The following is a 12,517-nucleotide window of genomic DNA, read 5'->3' on the forward strand; positions in this document are numbered from 1 at the left end:
ACCACACAGACACTCTTCAATTCAGAAAGTGGGGTGGGTCAAAGGGCACATGATTTTCCTCAGTCTCAAACTCAAACTCTTCTATTCAAAATTGCAGAAGAAATATGAAATGCAAATGCCCAGCAGGACTCACATGGGAGTTTACAAAGATATGGCCCAGTGAGATGGGATCCGTCGACTTGGAAGGATTCAACTTTCAACAACCTGGAACTGCAGTTAACACATCTGATCAAGGACCTATTCCAAGCAGATGTTAGTGCCATCACTATCCAGTAACCACAGATAGAGCAGCAGGTAGGATAATTAGGTCGGTCAAATGATGCAATGATGAACCCCCTTAGCCTTCACAGAAGGAGCCAAATTGAATGATGAAGGTCAAATTGACTGCATGGAGGTGTACTACAGACTTCATAGGATTATTCTCTCTTCATCACCCAAGATGAAGCAAAGGAAAACAGAAAGCAATCCATCTCCAAGCTTGATAGAAGAAAAAGGTAAGAAAAGATAAAGAGAAACAATGGGAGAAGCATCACTCAACTGCGAAAGAAAGCAACCCATTACTGCAAAAGAAAAAGAGAAAAGGGATGATTAATCATTAAATTATTTAATAAATAATACAGAAGCAGGTTAGGAAAAGGGATGCTAAATGAGTCTTTTTTTTACCAGCCCAAGATGAAGGAAAGCATGTATAAAAGAAGGGAAGCCCAATGGAACCACTGTACAAAAAGAAATTTTCTTCTTTTTCTTCTCCTCGTTTCTTTTCTTTTTTCTTTAGGTTACTGCAAGAAACCTCAAAGTTGAAGGCGCCTCTTTGCATCCTGTCATAATTATGGCATCTAGAAATTGGTAGTGACACAACAGCCGAGATATAGCACTCCAATAACCCAGACGGGTACTCCTCAATCTGGTTGCTCTATTAACCCCTTTAGCAATTCTTTTATGGACAAAACTCTGCACTGTTATCTTTTGAGTTTACAAGAAAGACCTACAATTTGAATGGTCAAGAGGCTATTCAACTGGGTTATGTTGCAATCATCAATCCTAGCCATGAAATTTCTCAGATGTATTACTGTCTGATGTCTCAACATTATTTTCCATGTCAATGGAGCCAGAGTTCTCCTTCATGGATTCAATTTCCATGCTGGTTGTTCGACTCTTCCTGTTCCTACGGTCCTGCCAAGAGAATGAGTATAGATATCTATAAATGAGTTTCTTAAATGAGCACACTATAAATTGATAAGAAGAATCAGACAAGTTGAGTCAGCAAAGAGTTTTCAGCACCTCACGGAATGGGTGTTCATCTGTTTCAAGCATTCGAACAACCTGACCCATTTTTGGTCTTTTCTCAGAGTCAGGATCAACACATCTCAGTGCAATCAGAAGGGCACGTTTAAGAGCCCGAGTAGTTGGTCTAACTTCAAGGTTTGGATCCACAACTTCCTCAACTCTCTTAGTACCTACCATCATCTTTAGCCACTCAACAAGATTAACCTACCATGAAGATGGGGTAATTTATCAAATTTTCCTGAACTAAGATACTTGTTTCTTATAATGAGACAAAAAGAAGAAAGATTTCCCACCAGTACAACTAGGTTTATTAGCCAACTAGGAAATATTTTGTTTTACCTCATTTTCCGGCCGACCATGGTCCACAGGTTCCCTGCCTGTAACTGTTTCTAGCAGGAGGACACCAAAACTGTATACATCACTCTTCTCATTCAGAAAGCCAGTATTTGCATATTCAGGTGCTACATACCTGTTAATAAACCAGATTATTAAGTTTTGCACCCAAAAAATTGCATTCATAATTAGAAAATATTAGACAAATATGGTGATAATTTAACAAATAAGTAGAATGCAGAACAACAGAAGCATGATAAAAAAATATAGATGTCAAAAAATGAATATGTACCCAAATGTTCCCATTACTCTGGTGGTGATGTGACTTTTTCCTGATCCCAAGAGTTTGGCCAAACCAAAATCAGAAACTTTTGCATTAAATTCTACATCAATCAAGATATTGCTTGACTTTATGTCACGATGAACAACTTTCGGTTCTATTGCCTCATGCAAATAGGAAAGACTGCAGAGCATTTGAAGAAGGAAAAGTCATTTCAGCAAATTGTTCAAAGATTCAGGGCAAAAACCCAGAGACCCAAAAGCAGTTAGTTCCTCAAACAGTTTAAAGTTGGGAGATGAACTCACGCCTTGGCCGTTCCAAGGATGACTTTCATGCGGGCTTCCCAACTAAGGGAACCCTGTTGGCACATAGCTCCATGAAGCCACTGCTCTAAGTTGCCATTGTTCACATACTCATACACCAGCATCCTATATATTGAGAAACTATTAGTATCATGAGGCAGATAGATTCAAGACAAAGAGAGAGAAATAGCATTGCATAAATCATAACAATAGCAAATGGAAAATCAAGCAGTGGCGTATCCTAGTATATGTAATTAATCTACCACAAATGCAACTGTGCAAATACTGTCAAAGCAAAGGAAGAACAAAACATAGATTACCAAAAAAATACAAAAAAAATCCATAAAATGAATTTTACCTGTGAACTCCCTCTACACAATAGCCCAAAAGCCGTACAAGGTTCTTATGTCGAACATGACCTATAGCCTCCACTTCAACTCTAAATTCCTTCTCTGCCTGCCCCCTACAAATCCAGTTCACAGAACAAGCACAAAAAGTTGAAACTCAGAACCACTGAAGGGTAAGAAAGCATTACCCAAATAATTTTTTTCTTAAATGGTTGAGAGAATTCAAGTATACTTACAGATTATTGAGAATTCTCTTTACTGCTACTTCAGTTCCATTGATCAGCCAGCCCCTATAAACAACACCATACCCACCTTCTCCAAGCACATTCTCTGCCGAGAAACGATTTGTTGCATACTCAAGATCCCTAAGTGTAAACCAGTGACCCCATCCAAGATGTGAAACTTCAGGTAGACCAATTAAAGGAGATGCTAATGTGAGTCCATACAAAGAGGACTGCCTGCGAAAATTTCCAGAGCTTCCTTCTTCTCCTGACTGAGAGCTACAGCCTCGCTCCAGCTGATAAATTGAACTGCACTGGCTGAGGTTATCTGCCTCACTTGATTTGCTCCTTCCCAAATGAACAAACATCTTCTCTGAATCCTTGTCACTAGATTTGTCATGAACCGTCAGGTAAACACCTTCACAATGATCATTAAAATTGTTGAGTCCAACTCTATCCACTTTGATTTCCTTTGAGACGGCGGGTATTTGGAAAAGGGAATACTTGTCCAAGGTCCTCCTTGTTTTCCTTCGAGATGTGACCCATAAAGACAAAATAGAAAGGATCAAAACAATGAAAACACCAACACAAATACCAATCAAAACCCATAGCTTCAGACCCAGAAATGATGTCTTTTTAGACAATTCAGCATTTAGAGACTCATTGGATGACATTTCTGGTTCTTGGTAAATACAAGGAGCAATCCTTCCTATTAGCAGCACTTGCAATCTGCTGACTTAATCACGTGGACTGCAAAATCAGTCCATCCCCACCTGTAAAAACAAAAAATAGCTATAAGAAAATACTCTCGATGTCAAAATGTTAAACATAGACCTAAGCCTCTTAGTAAGTGTTCCACATTCAAGACCAAAACCAAGCACATTCATTTGCAATGTTGAAACTCGTTGAAAAGCAAGATAGATGTCGCTTATCCGCATTAAGTGTTGTACTGATGAATCCTTATCTTCCTAGAAACTCCTAAGTTTAAATTCATGAGAAAGCAAGTACAAAGTACCCATTGGGTAAAAAACATTATGTCATTAACCACCTCAGAAAAGAAAACAAAGAAAGAAATAAAAGAGCATCTGATACGCCCCCCCTCCCCTGTCCCCCCTTCAAGAAGTTCAAATGCATTTCTTGGCTGTTAAAGTGGAAAATAAGGATCCAAAAACTAAATCCCAACTTGAGATTTCAGCTAGCTTTACCAAATCAAGAAAAGTTCTAATCCATTTAACCCACCCAAATAACATTCTCACCTAATGTCAATATTCTGTTCTACCCACCAGATGTCATCCCAAAAGAAGCACAGAGAAATATTAATCCACCACAAAACAATTCAAAGAAGAAAATATACCACTCCTGGTGATCCAACCCCCTTTTATCTTCTTCTCTGAAACACCTACAGAAGCAAGAAAATTGCCTTCTTTTCAAGTTTAGAAATAGAGTCTCAGAAGGCATAGATAGGCCAATGTCAACCAGAAATAACACAATCCACAGAAACCCAGAACCCCAGAAATAATATTTGTAGAAGAGTAGTTTAGAAGCTGGGGTTCTGTCCAAATTCCAGAAGTGGGCCAAAGAGAAATGAAAATTGAAAACGAATAAGCATACAACAAGCCCAGACAAAACGCAATATCTGCACAATGGATGCCGCAAAGGAAAATTTCCGTTTCTTTCTAGAATTTTAGAGGGCCACAGGCAGCGTTGTTGAATTGGTTGGCGCCTTGGTGGGTTTTCGTCCTTGTGGACCTGTGATAGCCAGAAATAAAGCTTGGTTTACAATGGAGGAAACCGAGGGGGAGAGAGAGAGAGAGAGAGAGAGAGAGAGAGAAGCAGTAAGAGGAAAGCAAATGAGGTGAACAGGACTGGCATTTATAACTCGGTAGAGAAAATGTCAAAATAGAAAATACAGAAAAACCAAAAAAAGAAAACTCAGTAACATGAGTGAGAGACAACCTCAACCCATGCAGGAGGGAACTCCAAATTTTAGTATTCCAGCAATCCAGCTTGCATGCTGGTTAAGCTTATTGGCCAAACCAGCCTTTGAATCAATGGAAGGTAATGGCCTTCTGTGAAAGCTTTTAATAGAAACTTTATGATAAAGCCAGGGTTGTCATAACATCAATGTAGACAAACCAATGGACGGCCCCAATTTACTGCAACGACATGGTAGCTTGCTGCTCGATCAATCAAGCTCACATTTAATATACTACAGGGCACTGTACATGCATCGTCATCACCCATGAATTTGGTATCAGAGAGAATCATGGTGATACATGGTGGATATATGGGTGTCAAATATGTGAATTTCAATCCAAATGTCTCCTCCCTGTGGGACCACTAGATGGTGGGGCCTGACCCTCCATGGCCATGGGTGGGATGTCTTCTTGAATTCTGTCTCAAGACTCAAGTTACGAGAATTGAGATAATGAGATTATTTTCTTAGGCAAATTTATTTATTGGGTCTTAATTAGATTTTTTTTTTCTTTTTTCTGAAAGAATTAGAGTTTAGCAGGGCAGACATTGACTGGCACACAAAAATTTAAAATTGTAGAGTTATAACAGCTCCAAAGGGCATCTCTGTCAAATTATAAAATTTTGACCAATACTCAGAGAGACAAACTTCAACTATTAAAGTTGGAGGGGCATTTAGGTTGTCAAATGACTCAAGATTGGAAGAACTTTCTGAAATATAAAAACCTGGGAGTCTTTTAATTATTTAAAAAGCAAGAAAGAATAAAAGGGCACAAGAGAGAGATCTTACTTTATAAACAAATGTACCTTTCTTGGGTGTCATTTTAACTTGAGGCTGGAGATAAAGTTTACAAAGACTGATTAGAAGCATAACTTTGGATTAAAGTATGTCTTAGAGAAACCATTCTCTCTAGATCAAGACTGTCCATTTTATGAGTCCCCGCGTGAAAGAACTCTAATGCTAGAAATTGACTTGAAAGGCTGATCTACACCATGGTTGCCAATTTGGTGGTGCTTGTCAAAAATCAGACATTCCACAGGAATTAGTTAGACTTTTATTCAATTTCATTGGATAATTGGACAAAATTATATTTGATTCAGTTTGCATTAAAAGCCCTGGACCAACTCACTAATTTTGCATCAAATACGTAGGAACAAGGATCCCAAGTTTCTTACCACGTCATTGACTTTTTCTTTTTCTTTAATCAGAACAAAGAACCCTAGCTTCCGATGGGATGTGTTGTTGATTCCTTCTTGAGGGTTTTGGTTCAATGGGGATAGTCTTCACATGAGATGTTGCTTTTCCATGTCCAGTTGGAATCCATTTAAAAACCCCACATGCCTATTGGTGTTGGATTGAATCCCTTTTGAGTTTTTGACACCAATCCAACAGTTCAAAAGTGATAATCCGGAAATGACCCATGAAAGAATCAGGACCTTTGATTTGTGCAAAATTGGGGTTGTGATCCATTGAATGGGCAGGATCTCTCTTGGTCTCAATTTTTGGGACCCAATGGAATGGTGGGGTCTGTCGACCTTCCACAAACACAACATGGGTGGCACGAGGTGAGGACCACAGAGCCATTTCCCCATCTCTCACAGTGATCACATAACATAAATGGCATTTAATAAAAGATCGAAAGCAACTTTTTTTTTTTACAAGTCACGAATCTCTCACTCATCTTCCCTTCTTTTTTCTTTCTTTCTCTGGTGTATTATTAATTAGCCAACACAAGCTGATGGAGGGCATACAATTCATTGGCCTATCTGAGATGCAATTTATTCTTTTTTAAAACCAAGTTCTTCTTTAATTTAAGCAGGCAATTCAGTCTCCCTATAATCTTCTGCCACGTGGCAAAAAAAAAACATTTTTCCTTTATCTCTATTGAAAAATACGTACTCTAGATTTTCAAGGATTAGTGTGCTCTGAAAGCTTGTGGTTTTAATGGATTGGCATTGCTCTTGTTCTATCATCATCTATGTATGTATTGATTTTCAAAAAGTGTTTTAAGCATTGGGTAATAATTACTTTTAAAAACACTGCAATAGGCCAAAATACTTCTAAGCCCCAAAGTAAAAAACCTAAGATTGGTGCTTTGAACCCTGAAGCTTATCCAAACGCAACCTGAAACTCATGACCTGTAAAATGTTGTCTTTTGCCACTATAATTCTCACCAAAATCTCTTCTATAAAAATCTTTTCCCTTTTACAGCTAAGAACTATCTATCCCCATATCAAATAGCTTGCATTGACATAGGATTCCATATTAATAAAATCACCACTTGAACTGTAATATCATCAGAATTTTCTGTTTTCCATTTATCACTATTTTTTTTTTAATTTATAAAATTCGAAAAACCTTGTCAGTGTGTGACGTCCACTTGGCACATGCAGGGGTGGGGACCCATCTAAAAGCTCCATGGTAGGCCAAAAACCAACAGCTGTTATAATGATCCTAACATTCTATTCATATACCTTTATATACCTGTCAACACAGAATAATAAAATAGGCCAAATTATAAGCATCATCAGATGATTCAGATCCCTAAACCATATCCTGCCAAGCATTCATCAAATGGTTGAAATATTTTTCCTATTATTTTTATGAAGATCTCCCAAATATTATATAATTTAGCTGCAGGGGTTAAGGGCTGAGGTTCTGTAGGTATTTGAGAGATGTTTTAGTTGGTTTCTCAATGTGCCCTCAACACGCAAGTGAGATGCTCCTTTCCTAGATGCTTGCACGAGGAGAATTCTTCACTTTAGCACATAAAATTAGAATAATTTATATTTTTTTAATTGTCCTCCCACACTCAGCCCATTAGCTAACCCTCATGTTTCATTAATTAATTTAATAATAATAATGATCACCACTATTTAGAATCTCATTATATTATATATATAAAACAATGCAAATTTCATGAATTCAACTAAGATTCCTCCACAGTTGCAGCCATTCTATAGCAGTTTTATGGAAAATATACAATACATAATGGTCCCAATATGTATACATTTTCCCAACTAAATATCTATTTTATTTTATTTTATTTTATTTTATAAAAAAAGCTAAGGACCCATTACATTTCTCTATATGGCCGTTGTCTTTAATCGATGTGGAAAATCGACTGCTGTTAGATTAGGGTTCTGAAATTGCCACATCCTCTCATGTGTTCAAGTCTTTATTAAGTACTTAGAGTACTAGTCCTTCCCCAAATAGTGATGATTACTATCTGATATAATAAAATTTACAGAGAGGTACACTGTTACCCATTGCAGAATTTTGAAATTACAGCCCCCCATAGTCTATTAGTAGCCCCTCCCCTTATAAACCACATTCTGTCCATAAATTTAGCATCAATCTACGGTTAAGATTCATCTCACCTGTACAGTAGGGCTAAAATTTCTAAAGTGAGCTTATCTCCCTAAAATTTATCTCAGTAAGTAGAGAGCAACAATTAGACCTGTTGACAGGTTGGATCTATCCAATAGAACTGAACCACCGAACCAATCTGTTGGTTCGGGTTCTGTGGTTTGTGTTCCAATTAATACTTGGGGTGGGATCAGTTCTCGTTACTCTGAACCGATTGAATTGTTAATTAAATTTCAAAGACAAACAGTATATTAAAAATGCTTGTTTTATCATTTATTGTCATTTTTGTTAAATTTATTTCTTGAGAGATGAAGTTCCAAGTTGTTATTATCATGAGTAATTATAAATATCAAGTATAATAGAGACTAATAGGATGCCAACGGGTCAAGTTCCGCATGCATGGTTTGCCTCAACCTTAACCCAATCCTTCAGTGTCCCAACCCAATCTGACTTAAAAATTGCACAGTTTCGGAACCTGACTCAACTCCATAGAGCCTAACCTGATTCAACCCATAGAATTTCAATTGTATTTTTTTTTAACATGTTTTGAAAATCAAATGACTATTAACTTTGTTAGAAATTTGTTTTATAAATTTTAAGGTGTTATTTTTTTCATTTAAAAAAGAAGAAAATCAAAATCATCATGTAAAAGAAATCCTAAACTCTAAGACTATGGAATTAAAAGTCAAAAAGTTAAAAGAATACTTTGTATATATACACTATGTCTAGATAGGATAGAATCAGACAAAACCCGAATCCAAAGGTTAACCCAACCCTATAAAGTCACGTTAAGCCAAATTTACCATTTAATCCAATCCATTGACATCCGTAATTCAGTCAAACTCGATTATCCTGCCTAATAATTGATTTAGTTCTGAATCTATTTTATAGAATTGATTAATAACTGGTTCGAGACATGCCCAAACCCCTAAAATCACACCCGATTCATTGACAACTTTACGTTTGATGAACACATTTAGCCCTTATTGTCCATCAAATAGAAGATTCCTAGGCTGTCTAATTATGTTTGCTAAGACAATTAGTCCAACTGCCACACATCTCCATTACCTAAGCATCTCTGGTCGTTCTCAGAGTTATTAGAGGTTACAGATACATATTTAAAAAAAAAAATTGTTAAATTACATTTCTTCAATGGAACCTCCATTTGTTTAAAAGAAATGCATAGAGTGTGGCCACCAAAAAAGGAGATTCAGTTATTGGTGTCAGTCTTCAAATGAATGTTTTAAAATATTGTTATGCAATCCGATGCTGGTGATAAAAATTATTACATTTTCTTGGGCCAATCCACCGTTTTGGTGTTCAAATATTCACAAAATGAGTTTTCTCTTGAAAACCGTGTCCTTTGACTGGGCTGGGCTCATTTAGTTTAACATAAACATAGACTTTGGAGCTTCTCCCTGTGCTATTTCCCTTCATATTAAAGGATTGGATTCTCCATGTAAATTAGCCATCTTTTTGTTTAATCGATTCCTTTATTTAGTGCTTCATTTGGTCCAAGTGGGTGTATTAATTAATGATTATTTACATTTTGATTAATACATAGATCGGTTCAGGGAAAAAAAATAAAAAAGGAAAAGAGGATGATCATCTCTCTCTCAAACACCCCCATCAGGTATTCATATTTGCATCCATGCTATTGCACCCTTTTGGTTCGAAATGGTCCTTCATATTTAGGTATTAATTGGGAGGGATGGACTGGATATATAGTTATATATTTGGTGTCTTTTGATGACAGAAGTTGTTGAACCGAATGGCTTATTACGTTGTTTTTAGTAGATAAAATAGTTCAATAATAAAATATTCGAGGATATAGTGACCTATCCAAATTCAGCTTTCAACCATTAAGGAGTTCTGATATTCTTAAGATCTTATTCATTAAAAGATAAAAGTAATTAGCTTTTCAGTTCAGCCACTTCAGTTATCATCAAATGCCCTTAAAATCTTATTCTTAAGACTGTCAGTCTACCATTGCATCAAGCAACAGTTCAATTCAAACGGTTGTTATGCTTCACTCGGATTAATCGAACATGATGACTGTTTGGCTGGCTGTGGAATCAATGATGAGGTTCCATACCCCACTGTGAAAAGGTGCAAGACCCATATATTGTATTAATGACATATAACCTTATCATTGATTTCACAGCCATCGCATTCAACCACAGCTCTGTTATGCCACTCGGGGACTGCTACTTGCCTGTGTATAACAAGCTATATAATCATTACGCCAGTGTTCCATAATATAGGTCTGTCATGCCACACCTGAGCTTTAATTTAATTACAAAAGTATCTATTTCTTAATTTTAGGTTATGGTATTTCAAGTTTTATTTATGTATGTATATATATGTACATACATACATACAATACATACTTATATGTATGTATGTATGTTTTGATTTTTCAAGTGGATTTACATTGATATAATGTTTTTCAAGCCATTAAATTTATATTAGTATGAAAACTTTATTTTTTTTGGTGTATGAAATCTTTAATTTAGCAATTGAAATATTCAAATACATTACGGTTTAGTTTGAAACTATTTCATTTAAAATATCAAGAATAAAGAAAGAGTCTATTTAATTATTCTTGTTAATCATAGGGAGAATAAATATTCTTCCAATTGGTGTATCAAGAACAAGTATTCATTTAAAATATCAAGAATAAATATTCAAATACATTGGTGTATGAAATCCCAATTAGTATTCATTATAAAAGTCTCTTCTATCTTGTTAACCAATAGGAGAATGAGTGATCAGCCCAGCTCAGTATTCTTTAACCAAAATGCGGTTTAGGGGGGCTATAGTATATGGGGGACTGTAATTTAAAATTCTGCAGTGAGCTGCAGAGTACTTTTCCCTTTATTATTCCAACAAAACATTTGAACTTACTAAGTACAAATGTGTGGAAAAATTTGTGATATTATTAGGTGAATAAGTTTTGGGGAATATGAAATCTGTTATAGAAATAAATGACCTCATATAAAAATGAGTGGTGATCAGTGTTGAGAGTAAAGTGTAATTACATCTTACAACTTTACAAGGGATATTCTTAAAAATGAAATACTGTACAACCTAAACAGTTAAAGTAGAACAAAGAACAGTTAAATCACATGATGATCATTTAACATTTACTAGGGATATTCTTAAAAATGAAATTTGTCCTTAACCACATGATATTGACAAATCCCCTTTCATATGGAAAGGTGAATCAATTAAGGCTCAGTTTGAAAAGAGTACAAATATAAGCATGTGGAATGTAAAATCAATTAATGAAAAATGAGATAAAAAATAAGTCGGATCCACATGCCCACTCCTTCTTTTCAGATCTCCCATAAATGTCTTTCTCTTTTTCTTGAGTCTCGAGCAAAAGAGAATTCAATTGTACACTCTGAAGTCCCAAAACAATACTAAATATTTCTCAAAAAAACTTCTAGATAATGTAAAGGATATAAAATTAAATCCAACCCCTATAGGCCATAGCCATTCCTTGATATCCACTGTAAGTGGGGAAGTGGGGAACATGAAGTGGGTTTTAGAATTTTAAGCTTCTCATGTCTAATTAGTGATGTCAAGTGTCAACAAATGGGATTTGGCATGGGCTTGACTCAACCCTTAACCCTAGTTATATTTACAAATATTTCAATGCTGTCTTTGACCCAACCATAACCCGATAGGGTCAAATCGATGTGGGTTTACCATTTGGCATACTGTTTAAAATAGGGGTTAGTTTCATCATACACATTTTGTAACAAAGGTGAAGCCAGGAAACCATAGACAGTTTTTCTTCTTCCAAGGCCAAAATTGATCACTGTTTATTATACCAACTTTGTATAGGTTTTCCTACCTCTCTTCCTTTTTTTATCTTTTTTTCAAATCAAACATAGCCTAAAAACTCGAAGAAAAACCTCAGAAATGAATACATCACACATGTGATTAGGTAAGGTATGGAGCTGGATGAGCATATATAGTTAATCAAGATGGTCAACCATGACCATCTGAATGGATAAGTTTGATTGACTTAGTCCCACAATTTCATGTTAGTAGCTAAGGAGACAAGAATCTTGCGTAAATTCCATTGACTCGATAAGTCTGATGGATGTAAAACTGAAATACCAACAGAAACAAATCTATTAACATGATTGAAATGGTCCATAACAAGGGATTTTAGTATTTTTTTTTCCTCATACCAAGGATGATCCAATAGAATCCATCACAACTGAGGAACTCAAGTGGTGGTCCAGATTCTAGAAAGATTGCATGCCCGTTGGATGGGCTGATCTGAAAATTCGGTTAAGTTTGGTTCAGCTGTTTTGAATCACTCTGGATGAACTATTAAAAGAGGCTAGAGTGGATAACCCTTCAAATGACTGACAGTCGACGTGGGT

General features: G+C 36.0%; 1 protein-coding gene across 4 annotated transcripts; it reads right to left on the bottom strand.

The window, feature by feature from the left end:
• Positions 1-53: 53 nt before the first annotated feature.
• On the bottom strand, positions 54-5,041 carry LOC148862068 (putative receptor-like protein kinase At2g42960). 4 transcript variants are annotated; one of them, XR_016094865.1, is made up of 11 exons: positions 4,727-4,865; positions 4,382-4,519; positions 4,125-4,169; positions 2,786-3,543; positions 2,561-2,665; positions 2,206-2,328; positions 1,913-2,083; positions 1,627-1,756; positions 1,282-1,491; positions 664-1,173; positions 54-560 (listed from the first exon to the last, which is right to left on the bottom strand). XR_016094865.1 is itself a non-coding variant. In XM_088941132.1 (10 exons), the coding sequence occupies exons 4-10, from the start codon at positions 3,442-3,444 to the stop codon at positions 1,042-1,044; spliced, it is 1,530 nt and encodes a 509-aa protein (XP_088797258.1). In that variant the 5' UTR covers positions 3,445-3,543; positions 4,125-4,169; positions 4,382-4,519; positions 4,727-4,865; the 3' UTR covers positions 574-1,041. The 4 variants fall into 4 exon arrangements, 2 of the variants coding, with proteins under 2 accessions (XP_088797258.1, XP_088797259.1); XR_016094864.1 differs by having other exon boundaries at positions 4,125-4,519; positions 4,727-5,041; XM_088941132.1 differs by lacking the exon at positions 54-560 and having other exon boundaries at positions 574-1,173.
• Positions 5,042-12,517: the final 7,476 nt, after the last annotated feature.

The sequence above is a fragment of the Nelumbo lutea genome, chromosome 4, assembly GCF_056320005.1.
Source record: "Nelumbo lutea isolate HS-2025 chromosome 4, American lotus-T2T, whole genome shotgun sequence".
Taxonomy (NCBI): domain Eukaryota; kingdom Viridiplantae; phylum Streptophyta; class Magnoliopsida; order Proteales; family Nelumbonaceae; genus Nelumbo; species Nelumbo lutea.